The 16199-nt window shown below is 43.2% G+C and overlaps 1 protein-coding gene across 1 annotated transcript in view; it reads left to right on the forward strand.

The window, feature by feature from the left end:
* The window catches only part of LOC121291270 (complement C4-B-like), a 99478-nt gene that overhangs the window by 62580 nt on the left and 20699 nt on the right, over window positions 1-16199 (forward strand). The window contains exons 28-33 of the mRNA XM_041212340.1: window positions 1394-1469; window positions 7893-8051; window positions 10178-10335; window positions 11417-11675; window positions 11860-12116; window positions 13958-14148. Coding sequence (XP_041068274.1) covers window positions 1394-1469; window positions 7893-8051; window positions 10178-10335; window positions 11417-11675; window positions 11860-12116; window positions 13958-14148 — 1100 coding nt within the window. The remainder of the gene's footprint in view (window positions 1-1393; window positions 1470-7892; window positions 8052-10177; window positions 10336-11416; window positions 11676-11859; window positions 12117-13957; window positions 14149-16199) is intronic.

Raw genomic sequence — 16199 nt, forward strand, 5'->3', positions numbered from 1 at the left:
TGATATGAAATTATAAAATAACTGAATGACACAACGAAGAAGGAGGTCAATCAAGCTGTTTCTTCCAGCTCTTTGAAAGAAATATCCATCAGTCCCGCTCCCCTGTTTTTGTTTCACAGCCCTGCAAAATACTTTAGATCAAGTATTTACATGATCCACTTTGAAATTTCCTACTTATTCTGCTTCTCGCACCCTCCAGGTCAGAATACCTCGCCGCATAACTTTCTTCCTCATCTTCTCTCTTGTTCTTTTGCCAATGCCTTAAATCGGTGTCCTCTGGTTAGCAGCCCTCCAGTCACTGGAAACATTTTTCTCCCATTTTAGGTTATCCAAAATTTTATGAATTTGAACAGCCACAAACCTTCTGCTCTAAGGAGAACAATCTCCGTTACTCGAATCTCTCCATCTACCTGAAGCCTTCCAGCTCTAATACTATTCTTGTAAATCTTCTCTGCCGCCTTTGCAAGGCCGTGACCACCTTCCCAAAGTATGGCGTGCAGAAATGGCCACAAGACTCCAACTGAGGACGAGCCAGTGAGAACCTTTTTCCTGGAAATTGACTTGGGCTCAGAAGCCAATTAAAGCAGCCGTTTGATGTATATACTATCATGTTATTAGTCTGAGCAACCTCTTTACAAATCGTCGTTCCCACTATTGAAGCAGACGTAAAGTCTGCTTAGTTTTTGCTGCATTAATTGTGCTTCCAGTAATTATATAGGGCGAGGTTTACCAATCTGAGTCTTGTCAACCAGTATTTTATCATGCCTTAAAACACATGTGAAGGAGATTCAAAACAAAAACAGAATTACCTGGAAAAACTCAGCAGGTCTGGCAGCATCTGCGGAGAAGAAAAGAGTTGACGTTTCGAGTCCTCATGACCCTTCGACAGAACTTGAGTTCGAGTCCAAGAAAGAGTTGAAATATAAGCTGGTTTAAGGTGTGTGTGTGTGTGTGTGTGGGAGGCGGGGGGTGGGGGGGCGGAGAGAGAGAGAGAGAGAGGTGTGTTGACTGGCCAGGACAGTCGCTGAAAGTCGTAATCAAGCAATATCGGTTGAATTAACGTGTCGGCCGTAGCTCCGTTCGTTGCAATCTCGCCTCTGAGCCTCTAGGTTCAAGTCCCACTGAAATTCCTGGGCAGGTCAGGCCCCATCTGTGAAGCCGGTCCAACATAGAAAATCCATCAATGTCCCAGAGCTCACCCCAGTTGTCTCAGGCCCTGGCACTTCCTTCTAACCATCATTACGAGAGAATAAAAACTTCTCTATTACCATAATTTCTGCAGAATAAAATGGTGTTGCAAATGATAGCATGAAATAGGCAGCAAAAATATTGTGTGAGTTAATCGCAGTAATAAAGATTGTGCGTTTGTCCAATTTTGCGTTTTTCTTTGCAGGGTACAAAAGGATAGTGGAACATCAAAGTCCTGATGGATCATACGGAGGATTCAACCACTACTCCAGCAGCAGATGGTGAGGTTGTATTGTTTTTGGCGCCATTTTTCAATGCTTTCCCATTCACTTGTGCTTCACCATCAAGCAACCTTCAGCTCAGACATTGGACTCCAGTATCTGAGATTTTCCATATCCGTTCAGAGGGTGCTTCTTAGTCGAACGGCTCTAACCTTTGGGGAAAAGATGAGCAGTTGTGGAATTTAAATTATTAACCAATATGGGAAGCCAATATTGAAATTCCTGCAATTGCTTCATTAAACTTCTTGGGATGGAACATACGTACATATGAATTAGGAGCAGGAGTAGACCACTTGGTCCCTCGAGCCTGCTCCTCCATTCACTAAGATCATGGGTGATCTGAGTCTCAACCCCACGTTCCTGCCTACTCCCGGTAACCTTTCGCCCCCCTTGTTAATCAAGAATCTATCTAGCACTGCCTTAAAAATATTCAAAGACTCTGCTTCCACCACCTTTTCAGAAAGAGAGTTCAAAGACTCACAACCCACTGAAAGAAAATATTTCTCCTCATTTTTGTCTTAAATGGGCGACCTCTTATTTTTGAACATTGGCTCCTAGTACTAGATTCGTCCACAAGAGGAAACATCCTCTCCACATCGACCTTGTTAAGACACCTAGGGATCTTATGTGTTTCAATCATGTCACTTATTATTCTTCTAAGCTCCAGTGGATACAAGCCCAGCCTGTCCAACCTTTCCTCATAAGGCAACCCACCCATTCCAGATATTAGTTTAGTAAAGCTTCTCTGAACTGCTTCTAACGCATTTGCATATTTCCTTAAATAAAGTGACCAATACTGTACACAATACACCAGATGCGGTCTCACTAGTGCACTCTACAACTGAAGCATAACCTCCCTACTTTAGTATCCAATCTCCTTTGCAATAAATGATAACATTATATTACCTTTTCTAATTACTTGCTCTACTTGCATATTAGCCTTATGCAATTCATGAATTAGAACACCTAGATCCCTCTGCATCTCAGAGTTCTGCAATCTCTTACCATTTAGATAATGTGCTTCTTTATCATTTTCCTACCAAAATGGGCAATTTCCCACTTTCCCACCTTATACTCCATTTGACAGGTCTTTTCCCACTCAATGAACCTATCTGTATCCCTTTGTAGCCTCCTTATGTCCTATTCACAGCTTACTATCCTACCTCTCTTGGTGTCATCAGTTAATTTAGCAACCATACCTTTGGTCCCTTCATCCAAGTCATGTATGTACATTGTAAAGGTTGAAGCCCTAGCACTGATCCCTGTGGCAAACCACTCATTACATCTCATAAACCAGAAAAGATCCATTTATGTCTACCCTTTATTTCTTGTTTTTTTAATTCAGTCATGGGATGTGGGCATTTCTGGTTTGGCCAGCATTTATTGCCCACCCCTAATTGCCCTTGAGAAGGTGGTGGTGAGATGCCTTCTTGAACTGCTGTCGTCCATGTGGTTTTGGTACATCCACAGTGCTGTTAGGGAGGGAGTTCCAGGATTTTAACCCAGCGACAGTGAAGGAAAGGCGATATATTTCCAAGTCAGGATGGCTTGGAAGGAAACTTGCAGCTGGAGGTGTTCCCAAGTATCTGCTGCCCTTGTCCTTCTAAATGGTAGTGGTTTGGATGGTGCTGTCTAAGGAGTTTTGGTGAGTGCCTGCAGTGCAACTTAGCTAGCCAATCTCCTATCTACGCCAATATGTTATCCCCTACACCATGGGATTTTATTTTTCACAATAACCTTTGACATGGTCAAAAACCTTCTGGAAATATAAGTGCAGGACATCCACCGGTTCCCCTTTATCCACAGCATATGCTACTTCTTAAAAAAAAAACTCCAATTAATTAGTTTAACATGATATCCCTTTCACAAAACCATGCTGACTCTGATTACGCAGAATTTTACCAAGTGCCCTGCTATAGCATCTTTAACAATAGCTTCTAACTTTTTCCCTATGATACTAAACCGAGGGACAGTGCTGCACTGTTGAAAGGGCAGCGCTAATAGAGAACTGCACAGTTAGAGGGCCAGTACTGAAGGAGCCCTGCATTCTCGGAGAGGCAGTACCGAGGAAGCGATACACTTTTGAATGTGTCACCTTTTGAGGAGATGCTAAGCTGACACCTCATTTACACTTGTGTAAACTATCTCATTTCAAATCAAGCAAAGGAGTTCCTCCTTTTGTCCTGGCCAATATCTTTTTCCTCAACTAGCATCACCAAAACAGGTGATTTTGTTATTAACACTCTTTATGGTATCTTGCTGCGTGAAAATTGGTTACAATGATTCCTATATTACATGTCAACACACTTCAGAGCTACTTCATTCCTTGTGAAGCATTTTGCGATGTCGTAAGTTGATGAAAGGGGCAATAGGAATTCAGTTCTTGGATTTCTTTAGGTGGTCATGTTAATCAGTTCTCCAAAGCTCCCCTTGTTGTGAGTTCAGGGTGTGAATCCTGAGCAGTGTCAGAAATTGATGATTGCAGAAACACAGCTTGATGCTTCACTGATAGGTTTTAGAGAATGCTTCAGGCAGTGCAACATTCATTAGAAGGTCAGAGCTAGCCGACATTCGACTCACCATGTATTAATTATTTATATCTGCTCCTGATGTCCTCTGTTTAATTTTTAATCGACTGTAATTGTTTCTCCTTGAATTTACAAGTTCTGTTATCCTTGGACTGATCGTTTAGTTATTTGTAAAGTGAGGATATTTCCTACTAATCCAGTACACATTCCCAGATGCCTCTCTCGTTGCTTAAGAGATTCTCACTCCATTAAGGTTCCTGCTCTTCAGACAGCACTCGGCTTGTTTTTTTGTCCTGCGAGTTCAGTTTGATTCGATCTGATCGCAGCCTTGTTCACATTGAACATCCTCAACCTTGTCTGTGCTCGAGGGTCTTGTCTGTTTGTGGCTTGTACATTCCAGATCTACCCATGATTACGGGTATGTCCTAGACATTCAACACTCCCTGTACCGCTGTGCTCGCTATAACCTGTGATCCACAATTGATGCCGTATGCTGCTGCCACGTGTACACTCTCGACCTCTCTTGACAGCAGCACCAACTACCTCAAAGCTGTCCTGCTCCGTAGTTTTGCTTGATGCTTCATTTAATCTGAAATGATACCATAATTTCCACTCTGTACCGACCTGCCTTTAGTAAAGGATTCATTTTTCTCCCCTTTGCCCTGCACCTCAATGCTTTTGAGCTTGGCATCACATTGAGCTCTAGTGTCACTTTTGCCTCCATGTCCATGCTCAACATTTTGTCCACCTGTTCTCCCCTCGATCAGCAGACCCCGTCATCCATTTCTTGTATTCTCCCTCCACCTAAACCCCTCCCTCTGGCCTCTTATCCATTTTTGATCTTTCCACTGAGAACTGTCAGTGTGAAATTGTCTGTATCAATTTCTTTGCTCCCCTCACTCACTCTAGTCTGCCTCTTTCTGAATTTTTTGACTCCATCCTTTCAGATTCAACCCTAATACTGGTAACAAACTTGCTGACAAGGTGATGCTTTTGCAAGCTCTAGCTAGCAAAGGCTGAATACTAATTCTCTGACACTTCCTCCTGCTGCTCTCTGCACCACCCCACCCCCAACCATCAACTGACAGCGAATATCAAGGATTGTTTTCGGGACCGCCACTGACCTCATGTCTTCTGGACACGGCATCCTACCTCATCAATCCCCAACACCGAACAGCCCGATCCTACCTTCTTCTCAAGTCCACAAACAGGCCGCCCTGGTAAGCCTTTCGTTTGAACCCATTCCTTCCCCACGGAACTGATTTATCCCTATCATGGCGGTTTTTTCCTCGTTGTCTAGTCTTTCTATACTTAAATCTGTGCCTCTGCTGATCTCTGTTGCAACTTCAGTAGTTTCAAATTTCCTAGTGCTAACCATCTCCCCTTCATCATGGATGTCCACTCGCTTACCAAGGCAATCTGAGCGGTTTCTTCCTTAAGTAGTGGCTTAACCAGCTTCCATCGACCACCATCTTAGTTGACCTTGCTTAACTTGTTCTCACTGAACACCTTCAACTTTTTATTACTCATCTCACTTTCTCTAAATATAATGTGTTGTACTGGTATCCGCATGTGTCCCAGCTATGCCTGCCTTTTGTGGGATATGTAGAAAATATCTTGTTCCAGTCCTACTCGAGACCACTCCCTTAATTTTTTCTACAGTGCATTGATTCGTCACAGGCTTCCAATCACAATAACAACCTTCGACCATCACCCTCCGCCTCTTGCCACAAAGCCAATACTGGATCCAATTTGCCAAATTGCCCTGGATCCCATGGCCTCTTACCTTCTTGACCATTCTCCCATGCAGGGCCTTCTTAAAAGCCTTACTGAAGTCCATATAGACTACATCAACTACACCACCCTCATCTACACAACTAGTCACCTCCTAGAAAAAATCAATCAAATCCTCTAGGAGAAATGCATATTGCTTGGATTATTTTTATGCCCTTGCTAACCTGTGGCAGAATTCTAGTGAATCGTGTATTTGCACTCCCAGATCCCTATTTTCCTCTACTCCACCTAGACTTGCATCTTCCAAGCAATAAGTAATAATCTGCCTTCAAAAATGTGCTGCTTCACATCTAGCTATTTTGAATTTAATTGTCCAATTATCTGCCAATTATTCACTTTTATGTTTGTCTATTGCCCTCCTGCAACTTGTTTAGGCCTTCTTCAGTATTGGTGGTCACACCCCCTCCCCATTTGGAGACCTCCACCAGCTTAAAACTTCTGCTTTTGATTCCAACGTCCAAATCGTTAGTTTAAATCGTGAACAGCAGTGATCTCAGCACTCATCCTTGTGGAATGCCACTTCCCACCTTCTGCCATTAAGAATAACGGCCCGTTACTCCCAGCCTATGCTTTTTATCTTGAGGACACCTGACAAGCAATTCTGCCACTTGTCTCCTGCCTGAACATTCTCTAACCTAATTCATTAATCTGTTATGGCACACTTCATCAAAGTCCTTTTGAAAATGCAGATAAACTACATCTACTATAGCAGTTATCTGCCCTTCCTGTTATCCCCTTAAAAATTCAAGAAAGTTTGTCCCTTTTGAAATCCATACTGACTATATATGTGTGTGTATGCGCGTGTGTGTATATGTGTGCGTATATATATATATGTGCATGTGTATATGTGCGTGTGTATATATGTGTCTTTGTCAGTTTATCCTTTCTACATGTTCTTCTATTATCTCATTTTGTAGTAATGCCATTATTTTCCTTCCACCGATGTGCAGCTCATTGATCTATAATTCTCTGGGCATTTCTCTCCCCACCCCCCAACCCTCCCCAACACCCCCAACCCCCTTCTTAAATAATGGAATTACATCAGTTATCAGTTTGCCTTCGGCACTACACACTTTTCCAACGAATTACCAAAGATCCGTGGTAACGCCTCTACTATGTCTTTCCTAAATTATTTCAAAATCGGTGTACACAATTCATCCGGACGAGGAATACAATTCAATTAAATCTTTTCTCAGCCTCCTCTATTCCAAAATGGAAACAACATCAGCCCGTCCATTTTTCCTCGTAGCTAAATATCGCTACTCCTGGCAACATCCAATATAAAGTGCTCTGTACACTATCTATTACGATCATATATTGCCTTTGATGCTGAGCCTGGAACTGCACACAGTCCTCGAGCTGCGGCCTAACTAGACAGAGATGGCTTCAGTTTAGCATCTCATCTGAAAGATGGGCACTTCCAACAGCCCATCAGTACTACATTGCAGTGACAGCCTTGCTGTTTTCTGCTCAAGTCCTGGAGTGCGACTTAACCCCACAACGTTGTGACAGACAAGAACGCTACGACTGAATCGCGTCTGACGCAGTCCTTTTTTTAACAGTGCAGCAGTACTTGACGATAAGTGTTAACACAGACTTACTATTATTCACATGGCTGCCGCACTCCTGACGTAACATTCTTAAGTCGACCTGGATACCTGCAAACTGGGTAATAAAATGCAACCCTAATTTTGGCTAATAATGAGTCCAAAAAATTGTAATTGTAACATGGCGTATGGAAATGTAAATTTATTGCCCAATGAATTAAACCATCACGAAGAAATGGTTCAGTGACACTAGCGGCTTCAGCATCCTTGACTGCGTTACAGTTCCTTGATACTCAGACCGTCAACAACTTTCCAAGTATGGATGGTGCGAACTGCTAGTCGTCCTTAATTCTACACGGATTAATCTCATTATATTAAGATAATTTTCGGAAGATTGTAAGTCCAGAACGGAAACTGTTAACACTTAGTAACTTGGTCGAGCTTAATATTGAAAATTCTGGCTTTGGGTTTTATTGCAAGGGAGAACAATTGAACAAAGTAGGGTTCAAGGATATTTCCGATCTTTCTGACAATGCATTTTTTTCCACATTCAGGTTAACGGCATATATTGTTAAGATACTCTCGATTGTTAGGAATCAAGTCGATGTTGAAAAGGAACACATTCAGAAATCCGTCTTGTATTTGGTGAACGATCAGAAGGAAACTGGAGAGTTTCACGATCCTAATTTATCCTTTAGAGGGTTGAAGGTCGTGTAAATATTTCCATTAATCCACATTTTCAGCCCTCTTTGCATGCGCTGCCCTCCCTTGTTGAGGATTGTCCTCTTAACTCCATTGCATTTCTTGGCGTTTCCGGTGGAGGAGAGGGAGGTGCAAGTTTGTCTTGGGTGGTAAAGTGAAGTGGACAGTGCGGCATTAACTTCCCGTTATACAGCGGGCGCCATACTCAGCTCATTTTAAGTGCAGGGAACTGAACATTAGGTGGACCGTATAACGGACGGCTGATCAGATATCACCCAAAACAAACTTCTATCCCTTCTACCCAAATAATTAATTAAATATGCATTTCTGTTTCTGCTCTTTACCTTTACTTGTTACTAATCGTTTCCTTTGTCTTGGGTGAGCTCCTTAACTTATACTAAAGTGTTGCTCGCGCGAGGTATGATGTTGCAATGTATTCCGTCTACTCCTTGTGACCTGTGTCGATGCCCGAGAGGAGCTACGGTCTCATCCACTGCGGTCTAAACTCATTTTCTGCGAAAATGGAAAACGGGCATAACCGATCCGGCCGATTGTTTGATTCCAGAGAGATTAACGGGGGAAAAAATAAATTCTGGAGGAGTGTAGACCGGTGTGGAATGGCAAGGCATTTTCGCCCGTTTTACATTTTATACAGCATTCACATCTAGCCTAGAAACTTTGCTCGATAACCTTTTGGCGAAGCCCAGTGCGAGTTAAATATACACTGTAAATGCAAGTTGTTGAATTAGTCATTACAACCTTGTTAAAATCCGTGGAGCCTGCTTTCCCTTTATTTTTCATTTAACTCCCCAACCCCCACCCAACCCCAACACTCCCTCCACCCACCCCGACTCCAAGCGTCTACATGAATATGATTTCAATGGGATGCAGATGGATGGGTCGGAGAAAAAACTCCGGTGCCTGAAATAACTCTCTCGATAGAGTCTGACAGTTGAGGCTGTCTCTCCAACTGCAGGCACCACTATGCAAACCTCCATCTCCTGGGGAATCATTTTGACTTTGGCTGATGGTACAAAACGGTCAATTTCGGACCAATCGGCTGTCAGACGTCTCTCCAGATCTTCACTTCCTTTGACGGGGAAATGAAGGAAAATAGGGTAACCTGAATAGCTCTATCTCAAGCCATACCCACTAACGTCAAAAGTTAAAACTGCGCTTAGTGACTGAACAGCATGAGAAACTCATCAGTTGTAACTGTTTACTTTCAGGCCCCTTGTTGGCTCCTTAGCTTTGGTGAAGCATAATTATAACCTAGCACTTCACTTGGGAAATGCGCTAGATTGGGTGGACTGAAGGGTTTACACCTGAAGCAATAGCGCTCCTCTGTCGACTTCAATTGGAAGGCGTGTGAAACCAGCATTTTGTTCGATGCTGAGTTTTCCGGCGAGCGGGTTAGGTTAAAATCCCACTCGTTTGAGATTTATAGGTCATTCAGGCAAGGGAATGATGACGGCCGTTCGGATGCGTTTGTCATTTACCTGCCCAGGGTGTTCTATTTTCTACGCCGACGCTTCGTTGGGGCCCCAGCGCTTCAATAATATTGATTCTGGCTGCATCTCTCTCCCAGTTTTAGATCAGAAGTCGTAAACTACTGATGATTCTAACCTGTTTCCTATACCCCACCATCAAAATATTCACACAAATCAAGTTCAAACACTTACTTGGGCAGGGGCACGGAGCAACAGTGAACTTGGCTGCCATGTTGAATCTTCCATCATGTTCACGGAATGAACATTTCCCACGGGCAACAGAAGATCACATTGGATGCGAAAAGAGGGGAAATATCCACAGTCCCCTGGTATTATCCTTCATAAGGAGACGTCAACAATAACTCACCTCTAGCGACCATTTTTTTCGCGCAAATGTGAGAGTGATTTTGCGCCTAAGCTAATTAACTGTGTAACATATTTTACTTAACTCTCTGTTGGTATTCTGGTGTATTTATTTTAGGGTGGAATTCTCAATTCAGACATGAAAGCTCCAATGACAGCCTTTGTTGCAGTAGCACTGCTGAAATCCCTGCCTTCCTTTCAGGAGGATCCTGAAAAGCAGCAACAAGTGGTAAGCTTCAATGTTATCCGTTTATCCAGGTGTTTTCTTTGTGTCCTTGTCGCAGGGGTGCCGATGAAGTGAATGGAGATAAAAACGGAGTAAGATATCTGAGACAGGGGGCCAGCTCCCTTCCACTAGCATTACACCTATCACCGAAAGTGAAATGCACAAAAGTCAACTCCGAAATGGACACAGAATGGGCGTTGTTGGCCACAGCGACGTGTTAGAAACCCTGCTCATCTTTCCTTTTCCATCGACTTCATGGTTCCAATGGATTGCAGTGAACCAACTCGGTTTCTAAGGAACTTACTAAGCATTGTTCCTAATGTTTGCAGAAATTGAATTCAGTTTTAGCATCTGCATTTATATTCATAATCAACCAAACCCTAAATAGTCACATAAATTTTACATAACTAATTTTCTCTGATCGCATGTTACAAGGTTAGACCTCAGTCCGGAGTTATCTTCCAAACAGTCATTCATAAAAGTCAAAAATGTGATTGATTGTCTTGCAGAAGTCACTGAGATGCTTTTTGTCGGGCAACACAACCTATATCACGTCATCTGTTCCTACGAACTATGTGGAAATATAAAGGGCTAGGATAGAATTATCGAGTTCTCTGCACTTTCCTAATAACTAAAACATAATGTACATAATTTGTGTGCCACATCTTTTCATGAATGAAGAGTTCTGTGTGGAAAATATGAAATTAACATTTGTATCCAGTTATCTGACAGTATGACATCACCCCAATGCTCGCTAACCTGTACTGTCTCCTGGTAGAGTAATGCCTCCATTTTAAAATGACCATTCGCATTTTATAATCCCTCAATATCTTTCTATGTGCCCTTTTCAGCTCCATTGATTCTTCAAAAGTTAATAGTACTCTAAATGAAAGTGGAAACTTTAATCATATGGGGCTTCCTACAGTCTCAGCTGATCCCAGGAGCCTGTGTCTGTCCAGGAGGTTGGGCTGGCTTGAGCTAAGATTTCTGCACTCCTTCAATTCCGGCCTCATGATCATGCACTTTTGCAGTTAGCCCACGATCACTGTCTGTCCTTTCTGCTGCTTAAGTTACAGTCTTGAATTTCCTCGCGAAACCTCTCTGCCTCTCTATTTTTTCCGTCTTTAAGAAGCTCCTTAACACTTTGACCAAGCCTGCTGTCAACTGTAGTAAAACCTTCTTATGTGACTTGGTGTGCATTATTGACGAGGTTTCTGTGAAGCACTTTGGCGCTATACGAATGCAGCTTGTTGTTCAGTTGCGATGTAGCACATGCTCGTTCTTCGTAACACAACAGACTGCATTCGCACTGCGCCAAAGTGCTTCACAGAAACTCCGTCGATAATGGACACCAAGCCACATAAGGAGATTTTACGACAGTTGACAAAGGGCTTGGTCAAAGAGTTAGGTGTTAAGCAACTTCTGAAAGAGGATTCCCCGATGCGATTGGTCATTTTCACCGAGGCAATACACTGTTACCACAGGACAGGAAGCACGTGTGTTACCTATATTGGAGCCAGTTATTGCGCCACGGTGGAACGCATTCACTTCAGGCTGTAAATTTTTTTTTTTAACGACACGCTGGCCTGCTGAATCCGAGGTAAACTGCTGAGTGGTTAGAGCAAGTTTCAACGTTGAAAATCTTACAAATTGCGAATCAAAATGAGAGCGATGGAAAGCATTCTCAGCAGCCCTGTGTCACAAGGGATTACATTGTGACTGTTTCTTTTTCATTGGCAGCAATGCTAAGTCTCAGTCTGAAGAAAGCCTACTCCTGATGGAACCTAAAGCTCTTCTATTCTCCTATCTCTACCCTTACTTCTTTCAGAAAGCAAGCATTTCAAGAGCGATTAATTACCTTTCGAATGAGCTTGCCAATATTAAACGACCCTACGCATTGGCTGTCACCGCATATGCCCTTGCTTTGGTGGACCCTGGTAGTTCGGCTACGCATGAGGCGGATGAAAAACTGAAACAAATGGCAATTTATGATAAAGGTAAATATTTAACCTCTAGTTTTGCAGCAGAGCGAACGGAAATTATTTAATAAAGTACTATCAGGTTAAATTACTTTCTGCTTTAAATTATGTGTGAACAACACTGTAATTTACTCGTTTGCTTGTGCATGGGATAAAGGCAAATATTATAAATACGAATGACACGAGCACCGTGGTCATGTTAATCGACTAGCAATCCAGGGGCCTGGCATTAATTTATCCATCGACCTGAGCTCAAATCCCATTACGGCAGCTGGGAAATTTAAACTCAATTAAGTTAATAATCTGTAATAAAAAGCTAGTGTCAGTAATGACGCCCATGAAAACGACCTACTTGCCGTAAAACAAAACACCAGGTTCACTAATCCTTTCGGGAAGGAAATCGGCCATCGGTGCTCGGTCCGGCCTACTTGGGATTCCAGACCTGCGGGAAAATGGCCGACTCGTAACTGCTCTCTGACATGGTCTAATCATCCATTTATGTTCAAGGAGGTAGTTTACCAGCACTTTCTCAAGTGCAGTTAGGGATGGGAAACAAATGAAGGCCTTTCCAATGGTGTCCACGTCGCATGAAAGAAAAATAAGTAATATGTTAATTAAAATTACAGCATTGCAAGACAACAAAATACGTGCGCACGCACTCGTCCTTGGTGTCTTCGTTTCGCACTAACAGCCTTCTGTCACAACGTGAACCGCTCCATAACGCAAAGCGGGGTTTGCAAATCTATCACCCTCCCAGAAATCAATTTCACGGGTCTTCTTTGAAAGCAAACATCCATGGCCGATGCTTAATTTGTCTTCCCCTAGCCTGAATTTATGTGCATTGGCTTTCTGTTACCCTGTCGTTTTAAATAGGGCTCTGATGCACTTTTTTATACCAGTAACTTAATGGCGAGTGCTTTCAAGCGATCATATTAGATCCCCATTTTTGAAGCCTGGTTTTCCCAATTTTATGACAATCTACTTAAATAACCTCGCAGGTCAATTAGGTCGCTCTGCTTAAACCCTACTGGACTGTCAGAGAGATCAGGGGCCACCTCTTGTCAGTGGAAGCTAATTAATTGGTTGCCTCTCCGTTTGCTCACGTTGGCCGCTCTCCCCCAAGAACTGCTGAGCAATTCTGGGGGTGGCAATGTAGCAGCCTCAGAAACGCCAGCGGGGAGCAATAACCACTGATGGGGCTGCAATGGGGGAAGAGATATGCGGCCTGACAGCCAGTTAAGGCGAGTCTGGGGCACAGGGATCTGTCAAGCAATCCTTGGCGAGGTTAGGGTTTGGTCGGGGTGGGGTTAGTGGTATTGGTGTTGATGAAGGCAGGCAACGCTATTGGCGCATGGACCCCTCCCTGGGACAACAAGCGCCTGAAAAGGAGCCCCGCATCTGGAGCCCACCAGAAAGCCGCCTGTGTTTACCTTGTAGCGTCCCCCTGCATTGAGCTTTCCTGCCCACCCCTCTCCCAATTCCTCCCATTCTCCGCCCCACCCCCTGCTAGTTACTTACCAGATCTTTCTTTTGCCTTGGGATGTTTCACAGTGTCAACAGTGCTCTCTAAGTGCAAGCTGCTGTTCTGCGCAAATGCATCGCTCGTAATTCAGCACAATCATTGTAGGTCCATTTTTCTTTCTTTGACGAACAGCAGCCTGGTTGTGTTTTATAAAACTCGTGAACAGAATCAAGGGGAGCCGGATAGCAATGACACATAAACTGAAACGTTGCTAACAGAACATTGATGCTTTTTAGTTTGATCTACCTGCTTGAACACAGTTGGTGACAACCCGCATCCTGATTTCAATACGCAGCATTCATCCGTATACTTTGTTTGTGTTTAAAACATGAAATAGGAAATGATGTTCGCTACTGGAACGCTGATAAAACGTCAGAGAGAGCACATCAAGCATCGGCTATAACAATAGAGACCACCTCATACGCATTGCTTCAGACCGTCGCCATGAAAGATCTCAACTACGCCAAACCCATTGTAAAATGGTTAACTGAGCAACGGCGTTACGAAGGAGGATTCCGCTCGACCCAGGTATGTTATGTACTCATTGAGTATTGAGGTCATTGCATTTCATTTGCATTCGAGGAGAGGTGGAGACATGCGTGAGGTGTCGGTTTCTTTCTTGTAGTTTTCCGTTCCCTGTACCTTTCAAATACGTCATGTATTCCGTGGATCTATCTGGCTATTTGGTTTACTTATTTCACTTCGCCTTAATTTATGGTAAAATTGGGTTTGGCAAGGGACACAAAACAGGCAGGATCTTGTTTTTTTTTGGTACCCATTACAACACAGGGACACTGTCTAGTTCGAGTGCAGTTAATGAAATTGACTACGTAACATATTCTATTTTCACCCTACGCCAAGAACGAATTCCCACAGACATGGTAAGTAAGCGCAATCTGTAACTTGACTTCTTCCTTCATTTGTATCTGGCTTTCTCCTGGTTACCTCCTGTCCTTTCACAATTCCCGATATTTGCGTTAAGCATGACATTTGGATAGCGCTTGGTTCGATATATATATATATCTCTTTAAACCTTATGTAACGGGGACTGTCGATAAGAATGCATGCGAAAACTAGGGGAGATGTATTCTCGAACATTTCATACATTCTCCCTCGATGTCTGACTCTGGTTGCGGTGTAACTGTTGCATAACCTGTCGGTTCCTCCCAGAATAGGCTGATTTTGAGTGACACTCGACCGCGTTGGCAATGCAAGATTGACATGTGCCTTTTTCTCTGATCCTGTAGTATTTCTGAATGCTCGATTTTTCAGCCACTGTTCTGTTTATAGAGGCCGGACATTAACTCTGTACTATCAATTGCCTAGTTATCAACTTTGAACCTGCATTGAGTTAATTTGCTTGCTGCCGTATATTGCATTAATTCGTTAAGCAAAACCCCAATTAGTCGATGCAATAAGTTCCTTCAATATCGCTGTTTATTTTTGCCTTTCACTCAGGCAGCATCTCGATTTAAAAATTGACATCATGACCTCACCCTTCCCTATCACTGCAATCTGCTCCAGCCGCACAAATCTGTTGAGATAGAGACACTCATCCAATTGTGGCCTCCTGAGCGCCCGATTTTAATCGCTCCACCTTTGGTGGTCGTGCCTTTAGCTACTTGGGCCCTGAGCTGTGGAATCAACCTCCATACATTTCTCATTCCCAGCCAATGCAACCCTCTTTTTCGTAATCTCTCGTTGTAACTGACGGGAGTCTAGGTAGCATTCTCGTAAATCACCTGTGATGGACTCCCTCCAAGGCCAATATATCCTTCCTGAGATGTGGTGGCCCGAACTGCTGACAGGACTCCAGGCGTGATCTAATCAGGACTTTTATCCCCTCGTATTTCATCCCTCTGGACTTAATGACCTGCATTCTATTAGCCTATTTAATCCTTTTTTGTACATGTCCATTACATTTGAATGATATATACACCTGGATATTCAATCTCTTTGGGCCTCCACTCTGTCTAGCTGCTTACCATTTAGAAAGCACTCTTTTCTATTCTCTCTAGGTCCAAAGTAGGCGACCACACGTTTGCCTGTATTTAAATCCATTTGTCAGGGTCTTGCCCATTCACTTCCCCCAACAAAATCTCTTTGCTTTGTTACTGTTTGTTTCTTTGCTTACAATCCTGCCTATTTTTGTGTCGTCAACCCATTTGGATATGTGGCTCCCTACCCCATCATCTAAGTTGTTCGCAAATACTGTGAAATTCTGATACCCCAACAGAGATCCTTGCAGCACATGGCTAGTCACATCCTGCCTATTGGAATACCTGCCGATTATCCCTACCTTCTGTCTCCTGCCGATTGGGCAATTCCCAAATCGGTTCAACAATTTGCCTTCAATCCCATGAGCTCTGATAAGAGGCTATTTTGAATGCCTTCTGGAAGTCCTTATGAATAATATTTGTCGGCATTTCTCTATCCAAATCAGTCACCACTACAAAGCAAAAATCTGACTCGTCAGTCCACCCACCGCGTCAGCAGACACGGGTTAATGCGAGTCAACTGCTTTCGATAAGAACATCCTTTAAAATAACCGCGACTACAGTGCTTCGGGGACGGATTAG

The sequence above is a fragment of the Carcharodon carcharias genome, chromosome 19 (assembly GCF_017639515.1).
Source record: "Carcharodon carcharias isolate sCarCar2 chromosome 19, sCarCar2.pri, whole genome shotgun sequence".
Taxonomy (NCBI): domain Eukaryota; kingdom Metazoa; phylum Chordata; class Chondrichthyes; order Lamniformes; family Lamnidae; genus Carcharodon; species Carcharodon carcharias.